The sequence below is a fragment of the Podarcis muralis genome, chromosome 10 (genome assembly GCF_964188315.1).
Source record: "Podarcis muralis chromosome 10, rPodMur119.hap1.1, whole genome shotgun sequence".
NCBI lineage: Eukaryota > Metazoa > Chordata > Lepidosauria > Squamata > Lacertidae > Podarcis > Podarcis muralis.
Genome location: NC_135664.1, coordinates 8,537,364 through 8,554,280, shown reverse-complemented (window position 1 = coordinate 8,554,280; position 16,917 = coordinate 8,537,364). Strand labels below are relative to the sequence as shown.

The 16,917-nt window shown below is 43.4% G+C and overlaps 1 protein-coding gene and 1 long non-coding RNA gene across 2 annotated transcripts in view; one reads left to right on the top strand and one right to left on the bottom strand.

The window, feature by feature from the left end:
• Nucleotides 1-274: 274 nt before the first annotated feature.
• On the bottom strand, nucleotides 275-1,885 carry LOC114605037 (uncharacterized). The gene is made up of 2 exons (XR_003708479.2): nucleotides 1,798-1,885; nucleotides 275-1,710 (listed from the first exon to the last, which is right to left on the bottom strand). It is a non-coding gene; the product is annotated as an uncharacterized LOC114605037 (long non-coding RNA).
• Nucleotides 1,825-16,917, top strand: part of LAMB1 (laminin subunit beta 1) — a 58,555-nt gene continuing 43,462 nt past the window's right edge. The window contains exons 1-4 of the mRNA XM_028745771.2: nucleotides 1,825-1,925; nucleotides 6,616-6,788; nucleotides 12,817-12,952; nucleotides 15,188-15,261. Coding sequence (XP_028601604.2) covers nucleotides 1,886-1,925; nucleotides 6,616-6,788; nucleotides 12,817-12,952; nucleotides 15,188-15,261 — 423 coding nt within the window. The 5' untranslated portion in view covers nucleotides 1,825-1,885. The remainder of the gene's footprint in view (nucleotides 1,926-6,615; nucleotides 6,789-12,816; nucleotides 12,953-15,187; nucleotides 15,262-16,917) is intronic.

The following is a 16,917-nucleotide window of genomic DNA, read 5'->3' as shown; positions in this document are numbered from 1 at the left end:
TTAGCCGCTTTGAGACTCCTGAAGGGGAGTGAAAGGCGGGATATCAAATCCAAACTCTTCTTCTTCTTCTTCTTCTTCTTCTTCTTCTTCTTCTTCTTCTTCTTCTTCTTCTTCTTCTTCTTCTACAAAGCACCCTGTGATTTTAAAAAACAACAGCCCATAGTCCTCAGAGACCAAGCCATTCAATCAATGCAACAGATGCTCTACTTCATCATCAATTTGGCCCAAACTATGTAATTGTGAAGGAAAAGTTCAAAAACTCAAACCTTCAGGACAACATAGAGAAATATGTTTTATAAGGAACAGTTAAAATGTCAGTCTTCAGAACTTCTTCAGGTTGGATGTCAAAAAACAAAACAAAACATGGATGGCATGATATTGGAGCCCAAAACTCTGCAGTTCGTTACAGACTTGACATGAAGTACATAGGATGTAATAAGTATACTCAGGCTACAATCCCATACACACCTGGAAGTAAGTCCCATTGAACTCAGTGTGACTTACTGTTGAGTAAAGATGGGTAGGTTAGTGCTGTGAGTTATTGTCACTTATAACATACCTCGGGGGTAGCTAGACTTCAGCCTTACAGGAGCAACATTGCCTTTTACTAGAACCCTGAGTTCTACCAACCAGATCCAGGTGCAAAATATTTAGAATTAAAGAATTCTCAGCCTAGAAACTGGTTCTGAGTACCAGAACTAAACTGAATAGCAATTTTCCAACTCTTCCACACAAAAATACACTCTTTGTTACATCATGCATTTTCCCCATGCCTGGTCTTCAAATCACCAATGTAACTTGAGATAAGGGTTTGTTTTGTTGTTGCCTTTGTTAAACGGGGTGAAAAATCCTTGCCTGTCTACTTCATATCACCCAGAGATCTACCAGTAGATCACCAGTAGGTCTACTCACCAGTAGATCTACTCACCCCTGCCATTGATAGTTACTATAGACAACTATGACTTACATGGAACCCAAAACATTTTGTCTATCAATAGCTTTCACATATATTTGGTAAGAGGAAACAGCTTATTTCACTTGTATCAGTAAACTGCTACCAACACAGAGGTTTTTTGGATGGGTGGGAATCAGGGATTGAAACTGCATCATTTAAGGAAATTTCTGACGGAATTGTTAACATTTTAAAATGCTTCTAGGTCCCAGTCGGTGTGGAATACAAAATCATATTTGATCCAAGTAAATCCAGAAGTTTTGTGACTAGTATTTCATTTCGTCACAGCATCCCTGCGAGGTAGGTTAGGCGGAGAGCAGCAACTGACCCAGGGGCGCCAAGTGAGTGGGAATTTGAAACCTGGTCCTCCTAAGTCGTGCTCCCAAACGCTAACTGATAACCCAAAACTCACATTGCCTTCTAGAGTTCTGGAGGTCCTCTGTTTTAGCTATGAAGCAACCGATGAGCATACCAAAGTCAAGTCCCGAGTCTAAATATTTGCAGCAGAAATAACCTGAAGGCGCTAAGCTCTTTGCCCGACTGTAAAGTAAACAACTGTCATACTGGTGCTTCGGCGCGGAGACAAAGGACAGAAGTTCCTGTGCAACCCTCGAGGGTCTCTTTGCAGGAGCTCTCCCGAAAGTTGCCCTGCCCGGATTGCAGCCTCCCCGACCCTCCCTCTAGCGCCTGCGTAGTGGAGCCTCCCTCTCTTGGGCAAGCGGAGATTCCTTTCTCCCAGTGTCAGATTTGCATCCCGGCTGGAAGGAAGGAGCAGAAAAGGGTAAGGAGATAAAACTGCATGCCTTGCTGCCTTTGCTGGGGGAGATAAAAACCCTGCAACTTACTCTTTTCCCTCTCCCTTTTGCAGAAAGAAAGGTGAAATCCGGGTGGCTGTTTTGTCCTCCTCTTTTCTTTCCTGGCAGAAGTAATGAGATGGGGCTTCTCCAGGTGCATCTTCTTGGCTGTTTCCTAGGTAATTAAACATTATTGTTTAATGTTGTTATGAACTGCCTTCTTGTTTTAAGCGGTCGGTGTGTTCCCTGTTCCCCAAGCTGAGAAGAACTTTGTTAGTCCCGGAGCAGAACTTTTGTTTTTCATTCAAACCATCCCGTTTTAACAAATTTCAGATGTGCGGCAGCAACAAAAGGGGCTGCAGCACGAACTTTTGCAAGCGATGGCATTTGCCCAAGTAACTTAGAAAACTCCCTTGTTGCAATTTAACCATCACCCCCCTCCTCTCGCTTCTCGCTAGCCTCATCTCTTCCCCTTCCTCTCCCTAGAGATTGCAAGCTCATTGCGGGCATAGACCGGTTTTCTAGCTACATCCGCCTTTATGTTACTCATGTCTTACGAACGATCAAGCGGGCTGTTTCCTCCGAAAGTTCCTTGCAGCTGTAAGGATGCACTGGAAGTTGGGGCATTTGCATGGCTAAGGCTGCAATCCTGCGCCCACTTACAGGGGAGCAAGCCAGACTTACTTTCGAGGAAGTGCGCGTGGGATCGGCTGGCAATCAAAGAGTTGGAGAGTTGGAAGGGACCCTAAGGGCCATGTAGTCCAACCCCCCCTGCAATGCAGGAATGCACGTTGATGTGAGAGTACTTTTTACGGAACTTCGTGGGTTTACTTCCGCGTAAACCTGCATAGGATGAGGCTGCAAATAGGCTCAGGATGTAAGGCTGAAGTTCCAACTCCCACCTGGGAGTTTGTCCCATTGAATCCACTAAGGGCAGGCACCCCCAAACTCGGCCCTCCAGATGTTTTGGGACTACAGTTCCCATCATCCCTGACCACTGGTCCTGTTAGGGATGATGGGAGTTGTAGTCCCAAAACACCTGGAGGGCCGAGTTTGGGGTGTGTGCCTGCGCTGGGGCTTACTTCCCATAGGATGGGACTGTATAAGGCTTCGATCCTGTGCGCATTCTTCATGGTGCAAGTCCCATCAAACACAGTGGCATTTACGTCCGAGTAAACGGGCATCGGACTGCGCTTTACATAAGTTAATACTGTACTATATTACGATTTTTTTGCCTGCATTTTCGCAGTGACTCATAGCCCCGTCCTGAAAGATGCTAAGAACCGATTTTTAAAGTAGCCTGTGAACAATTCAGGCAAACTCGGACCTTTAAAAGAATCCCCACAACCCCAACGGACACGCTGATAGAGACAGATCCACACGTCTGGGGAGTGCAGAAAAGTCCCCAGTTGTTTTTATTTTGATTATACATGTTGTGGTTTTATATTTTGATTTTGTTCTGTGAACCGGTAAGAGAGAGTGTGTAACCCAACCCGCTTTATGCCGCGATTCCATCCCAGGCTGTAAACCCCATTGAAAGCAAATTGGGTCGCGTTCCTCGAGCATCAGCTTGCTTCGCTAGCTTGCAGGCGTGTAGACAAGCGCGAAGCCTGGGAATCCAAAACCCCGCGGAACCCAGTAAGGAGGACGACGCCCGTTGGCGCGTTCGTGAGAATGGCGTGACACCCGAGTCGCGGGGAAACGCAAGCGCCTCGCCTGCTGCTCAAGCCCCCTGTTAGCAAAGTGAAATGATGCCCTGGTGGTGCTTGGAACCGCTTCAGCCTCCAGAAACCTTGCGCGCACGCACCCCCCCCCTACCATAGCGCATTCCTAGGTTGGTCTACTCGGAAGCAAGGCCCGCCGCGGCGCGCTTGCTCCCAGGTAAGCGCCAAGAGGCCTTGGCTCTTCGCTCCGCCTTCTTCGCGCTCTTCCTCGCCGCCGCGCTCAGCTCCCCAGAGGGAGAAGCGGCCCGGCGTGGATTTGGGAAGAGTCGTCTCCTGGCGCCATATGGCTTTCCTTGCCCGCTTGTTCTCCGCCGCTGGAGAGTCTCCGTCGCGGCCGCGTCGCTGGGCGAGGAGGGGAGGGAATGGCGCCGGCTCCGTGAGGGGGAAATTGGCGGGAACTTCTTCCCCCTCCGCCAGCCGCGCTTTCCCCTCAGCCTCGTGGCTCCCTCCGAAGCCTTCAGACTTGGCCTCCTCTTTGGGGCACGCTTCACCTCACGACCCTCCAGTTAACATATTTATATTCCTATCCCACTCCAAGGTGGCCTTCCCTGCTCTCCATATCGTCCTCAGGACAACCCTGTGACTTTGGTCATGGTGTGTCCAGAGCAAGGACAAAAATGTGGAGCCCTCTAAATATTTCTGATTTCTTATTCAGGATGGTGCAGGCGGATTTACACACACACACTGCATTGAGCAGAGAGGGCACAATATGGAGACGGTCCCGTTTGGGGGGCGCCAAGTTTTGGCCTCGCACAGTTTTGCAAAAGATGGCCAAACTTCTTTTCGCAACAGTTCCTTTGGGAATGGAGTTTGTTGAAGCCCCTCGCCTTGTGCACATACTCTCAAGGGTGCTGTTTATGCGCCCCTTTGGCTCATGCGCAGTGCGGGCAAACCACTCTCGCTGTCCTAAAACCAGGGTTGCCTGTGGGGCAGGTTAGGTGGAGAGATGGCGACTGAGCCAAGGCCACCCAGTGAGCTTTGTGACTGAAAGGGGATTTGAACCCTGGTCCCCCAGGTCCTGGTTCGGGTTGTTTTTTTTAACAACCACACAGACTCTCAAAAGTTAGTCTCATTGGGACTGCAGCCTTTATGGGTTGCGCATGTGCAAGCTTGGTACAACTGGCCCAGCGGCTAGGATTCAGTCTAAAAACAGAACCCTATGTACGTTCATGTGGTCCATGGGTTCACGAAGAGTCGGACACGACTAAACGACTAAACAACAAATGTACGTTTACATAGAAGTATATTCATTTCATGTGCATCTCATTGTTCGTCCAAGGCTCAAGGCACAATACAAGCTTCCTTCTATTTTTCAAACAAGAGATTGAAGAAAGAATCCCTGGCCTAAGGCCCCTTGGTCACATCCACGCCAGCCATATTACTTTAACAGGAATGGTTTCCCCCAAAGAATCCTGGGAATTTTGTATTTAACTTCTCACAGAACTGCCATTTTTAGCTCCCTTAACAAACAACAGTTCTCGGGATTATTATTACTTTTTGCGGGGGGAGGGTTATTGGGTTGTTTTGATTTTGATTATATATTTTGTGGTTTTATATTTTGATTATGTTCTGTGAACCGCCCTGAGACCTCTGGGTATTATAGGGCGGTATATAAATTCAATAATTAATAATAACAATGCTTTGAATGTGGATGTACCCTGGTCAGCTTCACAGCCTGACACACTAATCCAATGGTAGCTAATGAGGGATCCACCAGATCCCTTGGACCACAACTCACATCATCCTGGTGGGAGCTGTAATCCACAAATCCAGAGGGCACCTGGTTGGCTGCTCCTTTTGTAACCATTTTTCTACACTGGTATTCTATCATACTGCCTTCTTTGTTCTTATTTCTAGGTAAAAAAATGGGAGGCAGTGTAAAATTGTGCCTGCTGTCTTTTTTTCCAGTATCACTGAATGCTTTAAACTGAAGGGGGAAATGGTAGTTAATAACAAATGCTTGTCACCTTTTGCTCATCCTGTACTAAGTTCAAATAACTCAGTGGGTAGATAACCATTCTCCCCTATAAGTGTTTGGGCTCCTTTTCTATTTAATTTTTATGGTGACATGCATGTGTCGTGGATGAAAAATGAAAGGAATTGTGGTCTGGATGCTCCACCACAGATCCATTTCACAAGTTATTGCATCTTGCTCAAATAACTTTCTGAAGTATTTTCAGTGGTGCACTCAACTGAGGCCTCACTGTGAAGTGAATCACTTTGGTTTCTCTTTCATCACCTGGGTGTCCCATTTGTGGCAACCTAAATGAAAAAAATAAACAAACCTAAACCACAGCTCTCCCCAGACAGGAATGAGACAGAGTTGTGTGATTTGTCCTGTGGTGCTGAGGGGCCCCTATATTTTCAATAAATCTGTTTTGTTTTTTTGCTACTTGCCCAGCTTAAATAACCATAGAATCCAGATTCCTTTTATTCTAATCTGGGACAGGAATCGGTGGCTATCGCCTGCTTACTTGCAAGTTCACAAGAGCATTGACAGAGATTGCTTATTCTTCAGCAAGAAAATGATTTGGCACAACTACGTAGGGTTTAGTGTCTATCCCTTATTATTGTTAGCATCAACACATTTATGAAATTGCCATCTGGCAATTACCGTGTGTGTAAGGTGATGCTTACACACGGGGTAATTGCCAGATGGCAATTTTATAAATGTGTTGATTTATGAAATGTGTTGATTTAAGGGATGTGGGTGGCGCTGTGGGTTAAACCACAGAGCCTAGGACTTGCCGATCAGAAGGTCGGCGGTTCGAATCCCCGCAACAGGGTGAGCTCCCGTTGCTCGGTCCCTGCTCCTGCCAACCTAGCAGTTCGAAAGCACGTCAAAGTGCAAGTAGATAAATAGGTACCACACCAGCGGGAAGGTAAACGGCGTTTCCGTGCGCTGCTCTGGTTCGCCAGAAGCGGCTTAGTCATGCTGGCCACATGACCCAGAAGCTGTACGCCAGCTCCCTCGGCCAATAAAGCGAGATGAGCGCTGCAACCCCAGAGTCTGTCACGACTGGACCAAATGGTATGGGGTCCCTTTACCTTTAAGGTGATGCTAATCATGGCATCCACCACTGAAACATCTCCTCTTCCAAATGCTGATCTGCTCCTGGCCCTTGCTTCTCTTTCCCATTTTTAGGCCTTTGGACCATTGTAGTAGCTCAGGAACCAGAATTCAGCTACGGATGTGCAGAGGGGAGCTGCTATCCAGCCACAGGAGACTTGCTGATTGGCCGGGCTGACAAGCTAACTGTCACGTCCACATGTGGGCTTCAAAAGCCTGAACCATACTGCATTGTGAGCCACCTCCAGGTAAGTTTTTGCAGAAGAAGACTGTCTCAGAGCAAAGAGGAATTCAGTTGAGTGTAGTTGAAGGCCAATTGATCATAACAGTCCTGGGTCTTCCTCTCCCCCCGCCCCCTTAGCTGACCAAGCAGCCCCACACCCTCTCTAGATAAGTAGAAACATCTGGTGCTGTCCAGAGCTTTGAGAGGAAGCAGACACCATCCCCCTGGCTCAGATTTGTTTGTACAGTTGCATGTGTCCTGCTGTTTCCTGCTCTTGTTTGTTTTTGCTCCCTGAATGCACCAAACCACCTTCTCCCAGGATCATTAGGAGCGCGAGCCCTTCTTTCCCGCAGTCCTAGCTGTGACACCAACAAAATTCTTATCTCAGACTTCTGGGAATTCTGTCCAAAATGCAGATAAATCCCAGGGCTCTTAGTTTTAACAAAATACCTGTGTCTGCATGGGAAGTTACCCCATTTCTGATTCAGCTTTTTTTAGTGCTGAAGTGAAGTCACATCAGGAAGAAGCAAGTGATGTGGGTGGGCTATCCCATTCTTTAATTGTGTTTCAAGTCGTTTGGATGATGCTGGCCTAAGATATTGTTAAACAGAAAACAAAATACCACCACCAACATCAACAATTTTATACTTAAAAGCCAAGTGTGCACTGCAGACAGAGTAGCTACTGTTTGGGAAAGTCAGTTATTGCCTCCTTGAATGGATAGATCTCACTATCTATGGATCAAGACCACCGGTCAGAACTCTGGCTGCGTTCCTGTATACACTTACAAGGGAGTAAATCCCATAGAACACATTAGGATTACTCTTGATTAAATATTCATAGGAGTGTGCTGTCTACTTATACTGAGATTAGTATTGGGACCACACTGATGTTAATGGCTACTAATTTCCCTCAAACTATCATTTATAGTTCATATTCTGCATACTGATAAGATGGTTCTTAGAACTAGCCATTACTTGTGTGTGTGAGTGGGGTGGCATTTCTGCATCAGTGTCAAATTTCTCTTCTGTATTTCTGGTCACAATTAAGCAAACCTTAATTCCCAATGAATTGTGAATTACATGCAAAATTTCAGCTGAAGTTACTTGTTCTTAAACTATAATTGTTTATAGACTAGGAATGTTAATGGTTAATGCATTTATGGTGTAATGTGTCCAGATATATTAATAAAAACATTCTGCTGATTGCAGTACCCCCAGCATGATATATGAGAGCTGTCTAGACCAGTGTTTCCCAACCTTGGGCCACCAGCTGTTTTTGAACTACAATTCCCATCATCCCTGACCACTGGTCTTGCTAGCTAGGGATGATGGGAGTTGTAGTCCAAAAACAGCTGGAGGCCCAAGGTTGGGAAACACTGGTCTAGACTACTTCCTTCATTTACAGTCTCTGGAAAGATATATAGCTAAAATTTTAGCAATTTCAGTGTGGTTGTAGATATAGACTAAGGAAATACAGTTAAGCAAACAAGGTCTTTTCCCAGAACATTTTTCAGATAGAAAACAAATTTTGCCAAAAAGAAAATGAATTATGAATTATGGGGAAAAGCAATATCCAGTTTTGGAAGACTCAACCCTTAGAGATGATGGTGAAAATGTTTCTGGTTATCCAGGTGAGAACAGGGCAATGAGCATATGGAAAGTAAAGATATCTACTTGAAGAAACCAATTGTAAGAGGAAGTTATAAACAAAAAGGGAGTTGGTGTATTGGTGGATTATATGTAATACTAGAAGCCTACAAGCCAATCTGGGGAAGAGGGAGTGCTCCGGTTGAAAAGAGAACATGGATAATACTGAGCATATGAGAATCATGTTATCGTGAGATAAAGAAAGAAATTGGGAATAATTGAGACAGAAAGGGTTTGCAGTAATGAGGGACTTCAAAAACCTTCACAGTGACCATGCAAAATAGATGTTCATGTTGCAAGAAAAAGGCAAACTTTCTGGATAGCACAAATAGCTGTGCCTTGGAATGTACTGTAATGGCATCTGGTGCTCCCTCAAAGGTTGGCTACAAGTCTACCCACTCTGCCATTCCACTCCCACCAGCAGAATATAGCTAGTCAGGGGACACAGCGCACAGAAAATACGTTAATCTAAGATTTATAGCTATTGGTCATGCGTATAAATTCCTTGCCATCCACACATGATATTAGGCCACCACAGAGGAACACAATGCAGATTGCAACTGTACCACTATCAACAAAAAATGAATTAACTTGTCTTGAGAGCAGATAACTCAAGAAAAAAATGTCACTCAATACAGAAATATATGCACATAGTTAAATATGCAGGCTATATCCTAGAAAACATTCACACATTTTAGAGATAGAGAACATCAGATGGGATAGTGGTTTCCTTATAACCACCTGGATAAGTTTATGACAGTGTTGAGACTCATGGCATTTGGTCCATCACTTTTAATAGAGAGATGTGCAGTTAGGAAACTAACTGGGTCAGATGCATTCTTATGGGTCTGGTTTGTCAACAAAAAGACTAACGTGTTCTCCTACCCAATCAATACCTTTTTGCTGCTGCCCCTGCATTCACTATAAATTTCTGTCTAGGGCATTTATACTGTATTGACAGCACTGCAATGCAATATGCCACATTGGTTTCCATAGCCGATTGTTGACAATGACATCAGTGCTCCTTCAGGAGAATCCCTCCAAACCATCCTAACATAACTGCAGAGGGGATGCTAATCATTAATGCGAACTGATTACCCTCCAGTCTCTAGCGAATAACTGGATCATAAAATCTGTCTCACCGCATAACTAAAACCAGCAGACAGTAATCTGGAAAGGACCCATCACCACATAGGAAGCACAGCAGTGGCGGACTTGGGCACTAGGACACCCTGCGCAAGGCCAAAATTTGCCCCTCTGTCTTCACGCTGCCTTCCCAAAGGTGGGTAAGGAGGCACATGGCTATGGGAAGGAGACAGGAGGACCCTAAGACCCTTTCAGAGCCTCATGCCTCCTTCCCAAATATATATTATCATGGGAATTGGGGTTGCTTGTGTGTAAACCTGCAACTGCTCCAAACTGCTTGGGGTGGTTGCGCCTTTCCCTGGCTGAGCAGCCCTTTCGCGCGGCTGCTTCAGTCGCTGGCAGAATCCGTCAGTGGGCGTTTCCTAAACTTCTTCCAGCATAAGAATTCCTTAACGGACAACCTCCTCCTCGCCTCTCTGCGTGGAAGCCTTCTGCGCAGAGTGGGCGTGCCAAGCGGTGGTCCTCCACTCTCCTCACTGACCTCACTGGAAGAGTCTCGGAGCCTCCCCTCCGAAGTGCTCTCAGCTTCTCCTTTCTTCCTGGTGTCACCTGGACTTCCTTCCCCAGCGGAAGCTCTCTCTCTTCCCTTACTGGTTCCCTCTCCGGCATCATCAGGGAGCCTAACCTCTCCACTCTGCTCCGATGTCAGTTCCCTGACATATATATATGTTTAATATTTAGATTTATTGTGTTTCTAGTTGTATCTCTTTTAATTTATGCTAATGCACTGAGAGAAAGGTGGGACATAAAATAAAATTTAAAAGTAGTACTTATTCAGAATTAAACACTTTTAAATACATTCTAAGATGCTGCTATGGATCTATAACCCTGTGCAATTAGGTCATTCTGTAAGAGACACTGAGTCGGACTGACAATGTCAAGGCATCCAGGAATGAAGTATCACTCTGGTAGACTGCCCAGTATCTCGCAAATGACAGTTTCATGCTAGGCAGAAAAAGCTTGAGCCAGTAAAAGCACTTCAAAGCAAACACAGACTTCAAAGCAACCAAACCATTTAGATTATTCTACAACTTTGTTCTACAATTATTCTACAACTTAGCATGTTTGGTTTTACTTCTGCTCTCTGAGTACATTCACATGTAAAGCTAAACCATGGTTTTCCACTATGCAGACAAACCTTAAAGCTCTGGCAAGGTGGCAGAGTACCAACTCACCCCCTTCCCCCTCTCTTCTTCCCACGCGTCTGGGAGAAGGAACATTTCAGTTCCTTTGAATCTCAGCTCAGTGCTATGAATGCAGCATAAATTCTGCTTTAAATTCTGATCAGTTTCAAGATAAGCCAGCTTCAATCCATGTGTTATAAAGCTGATTTATTAAACTAGCCATATTTTGTTTTAAACCGGGATTTCAGTTTCATGCATAATGCTAAGCCAAGATTTAAAGAAACCAAAACTGATAACAATCTCAGCAGGAAGGAGCCAGGCGTTTTGCTTCAAATCACTGAGGCTCATCAGTGTAGTGCTAAGCCAGCCAGGTAGCCAACAGGCTGCCCTTCAGATATTTTGGTCTCAAACTCCCACAACAGCCTCAGTAAGCAGCATGGCCAATGGTCAAGGAAGATGGGAGTTGTTATCCACAACACCTGCAAGTCAGCATGTTGACGACCCCTGCACTAAACCACAGTTTAGCATTACAGTGGTACCTCGGGTTAAGTACTTAATTCGTTCCGGAGGTCCGTACTTAACCTGAAACTGTTCTTAACCTGAAGCACCACTTTCGCTAATGGGGCCTCCTGCTGCCGCCACACCACCGGAGCACGATTTCTGTTCTCATCCTGAAGCAAAGTTCTTAACCTGAAGCACTCTTTCTGGGTTAGCGGAGTCTGTAACCTGAAGCGTATGTAACCTGAAGTGTATGTAACCCGAGGTACCACTGTACATGTGAACAAGCCCTTTGCCTTCCAAGAGACCCATGTGTTCTAATTAGCATGGCAGACTGAACCAAGTAACTACTGGATTTTATATTTTCGAAACTGGGGAAACAACCCATTATCTTTTCTTTGTCTCAATGGCCCTTAGTGCCTCCTGTGATCTGTCTTGCACCTGGTGAGGCTAATCTAAAGACATATATCCAACTTATCCTGCAGTTCTTCTTTGACTATTAGAAGCTACAAAATTTGGGCCAACGACATGCCCACCTTTTCCACTGCCCTCCTCTACCCCCTTTTTAATTAACATTCTGTTCTGCTCAAAAACTCTCTCATAACTTTATGGTGTTTTTGCTAGACCCTAATAAAGGCAGTCGCATCTTGTGGCTTTTGGATCCCTCCCCCACCTGCAAAGCAATCAATCCCTGGAGTCTCTCAAGTGACTCAGTGATGCTGAACCAGACATTCAGAGATTGCTCCTCCATCACCCCTCCCCCAAGTTAAAGGCACAGATAAGTACAATAGTATGAAGCAACCATCCATTGCGCTAGAGCATAGTGACTGTCCATGTAAAAGAAAGAGGCATGCAAGGGTATTTATCTTTTGTCCGATGCATATCCTAGCTCAGACTGTAGCAGAAGTGAGATAAGAGAACAATAAAAGACAAATATGTTGGGTCGACTGAATGCCTGTTTCCAGGAATGCTTGCAGGAGTTGCATGCAAATAGCTCAGATAAATATGCTATAAATATTTTTTTATAACCATTTTGAGCCCCCAGCAAGTTGAACTTAATGTGAAGTTCCCTTTGATGTGACCCTAGACTTTATTCTGAATGGTGCTCAGGATCTGGTGCAGGTGTTGTCAGATGGATTTTGAGACGTGACCACAATGCTATCAAATGCAACATATATGTCAGTGGCAAAATCCCCAGAGAGTTCCAACGTTTGATTTCAAAAACAGACATGAGATTAAAAGAAAGTCAGAAGTAAGAGTTAGAATGATAAAATATATTCAGGAAACTTGCAGGTTCTTTAAAACCCTAGTAAGAGAAGCTCAGATAGAATTAATACCATCGATTAGGAAAGGTTCCAAAAAATCCAAGAGCATGTCAAAAGGCAAGATGGGGATTTCCAAAAATGGAAGTCTTGCCCATACAAAACACAAGCTCTGGTTAAACAACTACAAGACAAGATGAAAAATGGCCATAAGGTATCATATTCAAGTCAGAAGAGGAGTACTGCTGCCCCTCCCTTTCATGTGCTGCTGTTGACTGTAAGGATAAGTGCAGCATACTTGTGAATTGGGTGGTCGGTGGAATTTAGGGGAAGGCAGTGACTTCCACAAGATTGATCTGTCTTGTTTGTTTCAGGAGGATAAAAAGTGTTTCACCTGCTCTTCACGGGACCCATTCCATGAGACACTCAATCCTGACAGCCATCGTATTGAAAATGTGGTCACTACCTTTGCTCCAAACCGTCTCAAGTTATGGTGGCAGTCAGAAAATGGTAAGCTGTTTATGTGGGAAGAATTTCCCCAACACTTAATTGGTTGCCCTCAGTTGATCTTAAAATGTTGCTTTGTATTCATAATCATCTATATAGCTGTTTGCCTTGTAATTACTTCTGCTTCATAGTTTCAGTCTTTTGAACATGGTTTTTTTTTGTATGTGTGTGTGTAAAACTATATCCTTTAATTAGAGGTTGTTGTTTTTTCAGGCAGCGTCTCAAAATGCTTGGAAGGCAGGAATTAATAGTTCCAATTATCTAGTTATTTTTAAAAGGAGAAATTTTCACATATTGCCCTCAATCTTTTTCTCCTTTAAGATCAGAATGAGGCATATGAGAAAATGTTTCATCAGGAATAATCCTAGGCAATTCCGTGATTGGTTGTGAAACTCCTACGATTTTAGTTTACACAGAGTTTCTTTCATGAACAAATACAAGTGTATTATTGATTTCAGTGAAACTTACTTATAAGTAAGTACTCTTCAGAAAAACTCCTCCTTAGATTACAGAGGAAAAAAATCATTAAGAATTAAGTAACTTGAGCTCTCTATCTTCAGTATTTTCCATTTGGTATTCTAAACAGCCGTCATGTAATTTTATTGTACTAAACTTGGCAGCAGCAGCGCATAAATGTTTCAGCATAAAAGTTCACACAAGTATCCCTCAGAAATAAATAACACATGGTTCTTCTTGCTTGCTTTGTTTGTTGCGTTTTTTTTTGTTTTGTTTTTTTTGCATTAGACCAGGCTCCAGTAAGGTCATTTATAATGATTCATAGTTCAATGGAAATTACTGTCGTCTAAAATGTTGAGAGCACAGTTATTTCCTTTCTTCTTGTGTCTGTCTCCTGTACTTAAAAGGATTCACAGGCTTACATTTTATGGCAGAGAGACATCAAACTTCTGCCATTGGCTGAGAAAAACTTGAAACTTATTTAGGCTTAGTAACCTGTAAGCAGCGGCATCCCCTGACATGGTGTGGCTACATTGGCTGAAGGCGCCACCATAAAGGGGAAGGCAGAGGCAAGTAAATCAGACAAACCAATCCTTCCTTCTCAGTGCCATGCCCAAGTGGGCATATTATACCCTGTTTTCCCCAGCTGCCTCTATGAAAGAATCCTTTAACATTTCGGACTTTTAACTGGCATGACCTATTCCATGCACTGGGAAGAATGGAATGTCACCTGGGTGCAGGGTGAATGACAAGGCCTCAGACCACATTTTTCCAGAACAAACAAGGTGTTAACTGGGGTCTTCCTCCGCGTGCTCCCTCTGAGAGAGATTTAGAAGGTGGTGATAAGGGAAGAGGGCCTTTTCAGTTGTGACTCCTTGGTTGTCAAATATTCGTCCTAGTGAGACCCACCTGTCCCAGATATTTTACAAGCATAAAGTGATTTGGTTGTGTGTTGATGCTATGTTTTTTTGCTGAAGTTTTTGCACCTGTTTTATTGCACCTGTTTTACAGACTGCTTTTTTTTATTCCAACAGGCATTTTAACTGAAATTTGATTTTACAGTTTTAACTAATTTCTGCCTTTTCCATATAGTATTTCTTGTACACTGCTTAGAGACAACTAGAGTTAAGTGGTACTAACTAACTATAGTTAAGTGGTACTTCCTACTAAATAAATAAATAAAGCAAGCAAGCCTTTCTGGCCATAGCAATGAACTTTGGTATACCATAGTTAGTTATTGCTGTTTAATCATATAAAGCATTCTATACCAAGTTTAGTATTCTGTGGTATTCAGGCATAGTATTCTAATGTTACTGTGGAAAAGAGGTTCTGAAGTGATGTCTAAAAAGCACATTACATATTCCATTGGTGCTGTGTGAGAATTTTTTTTAAAATGATGGTGTTCTTCACAGTTTTATTCAGGTCTCCCATTGATTTTTATACAGCTTGTTTCAAAACAACTGAGCTTAAGGATAAGAACCCTATGTAGAATTTGTCCCTGGTTTCCTTTTAACTCTGTGAATGTTCCCAAATATAAACGCTAGAGATCTTTTAAAAATAAAAACCCTGTGATTTTTAATTTCTACAACAAGTAGCTGATTAGTACCTTGTTGTTATGTTACTCTATATTGCACCCTTTCACAGAGAACAAAAACAAAAAACAAAACTGGCTTTTTTGTAACCAAACACATACCCCCAGGGAAAGAAATGATGAAATTAGACTTTTGACAAATGTTCTTGTTTACTGTGCAACTTCCTCTCCATTTTCTCTTGGTCCTGTAGGAGTAGAAAATGTAACCATCCAGTTGGATCTGGAAGCTGAATTCCATTTCACTCATCTCATTATGACCTTCAAGGTAAAGAATCCATAACATTCTCGCAAATCACAAATGACCCTTGTGTAATCTGGTACTGGTCATGGGAGGCAGTTAACTAGCTGCTTGAGAATAAAATGCATAGCACCCCATGTTTTGAGGAGATCTTTTAAAAAAGGATTTTAAAAGCTATTAAAACTGGAATGCAAGAGGTAAGATAAACCACATCAGTTTTACGATGCAGGCTAATTGGCTTCTTCTGCATTCTTAGGTAAGTCTTTAAAGAAATTCCAAACACTCAGAAAGCAGGAAAAACAAAGATTAGGACTGCAATTTCAGTAGCCCCACTGAATTTTGTAAAATTTACCACTGAAAGGTCATGGTTAGGGTTGCAGTCTTACTGTTGCTTTTTCATCTGTGCCCTCTGCAGCAGTAATCAGTAGCTGGTCTATCACTAAATTTTTGTTGATAAAGTTGAGAGTTCTGTAGGATGTTTTGTCCACATAGCCTTCTCTGTTCTCCTTATAGTTGTATCAGATCCAAACCCTGGGAATGTGATTCTTTAAGACAACAAAATTATTGGCTTTAGAATTCTCTCAAATTTGGCAGCTGAAATAATCTCCAGGAAAAAAAGAACATCTGTATACAAAGTTCTTTTGTTTCCTTCTGAACAGATGTCTTGGCAGGACAGATGCGCCCATATGGTTTAAAATATATTTCATTGGGGAGGTACACAATAGTTTGACTCTCCTGAGATCTGCATTCAGAAAATCTGTTCTGGGATTACATTTAATACATTGCTTATGTGAAAATAATTTAGACGCTTAATTTCATACCAAGTGAGCAGTACCTAATAATAATCAGTACCTACACCCAAAAAGCACCATCTATGTTTGTACAGTATAGCATTTTTAATCAATTGAATACCCGACTTTTAACTGATATAATCAATCTCTTCCATTTAACTTACTTTTCCCCATCTTTATCAAAGCATCAATAGAGGTGCCTTTCTATGAACACACAAAACTGCCTAATATTTGGTCATCAGGAAATCCAAGAAACACTCATGACCATCACAGAACACCTATTTCATAGAAGATAAATTGGCAATGCTCAGAGACCCCCCCCCAACAGCAGTCAAAACATTCCCTGAACCAAACAAACTGCAGGCAGGGCTTTTTTCAGCTGGAACTCACGGAAATGAGGTCCAGCAACTGTTTATTGCATTCTGGCATCTCTTTGGTGCCATTCCCCTGCATGGCACTCTGGGCTGTGTGACAGAGGCGGCGGGCAACAGGTTGAGATATATTCCTGTTCCTGTGGCGGTGGGGTGAGCGGGTAAAGAAGAAATGTCCCACCCCCATAAAAGGCTCAACAACTTCTTTGGGTGGGTGCTCCCCCTAAAAAAAGCTACACAAGTTCCAACACCTCTTTTTCTATATAAAAAAAACCCTACATCCAAACAACCTCCTCAAAATGCAATTGCTGTATTACTGAGCAATGGTCCTTATTATGTTAGTCTGGTTGATACCCCCCCCCCCAGTACTGATCTATTTGTGGCAAATTAAACTGCAACGCAGCCTTATTGCTACTGATACATTTGCTCGCGCTGTGACTTCATGAGTCCTCCATCCATCAAGCAACACCATTCCTATACAATCTGGTGCAGCTGTGCCTTTTTCTGGTACAGCCTGGACG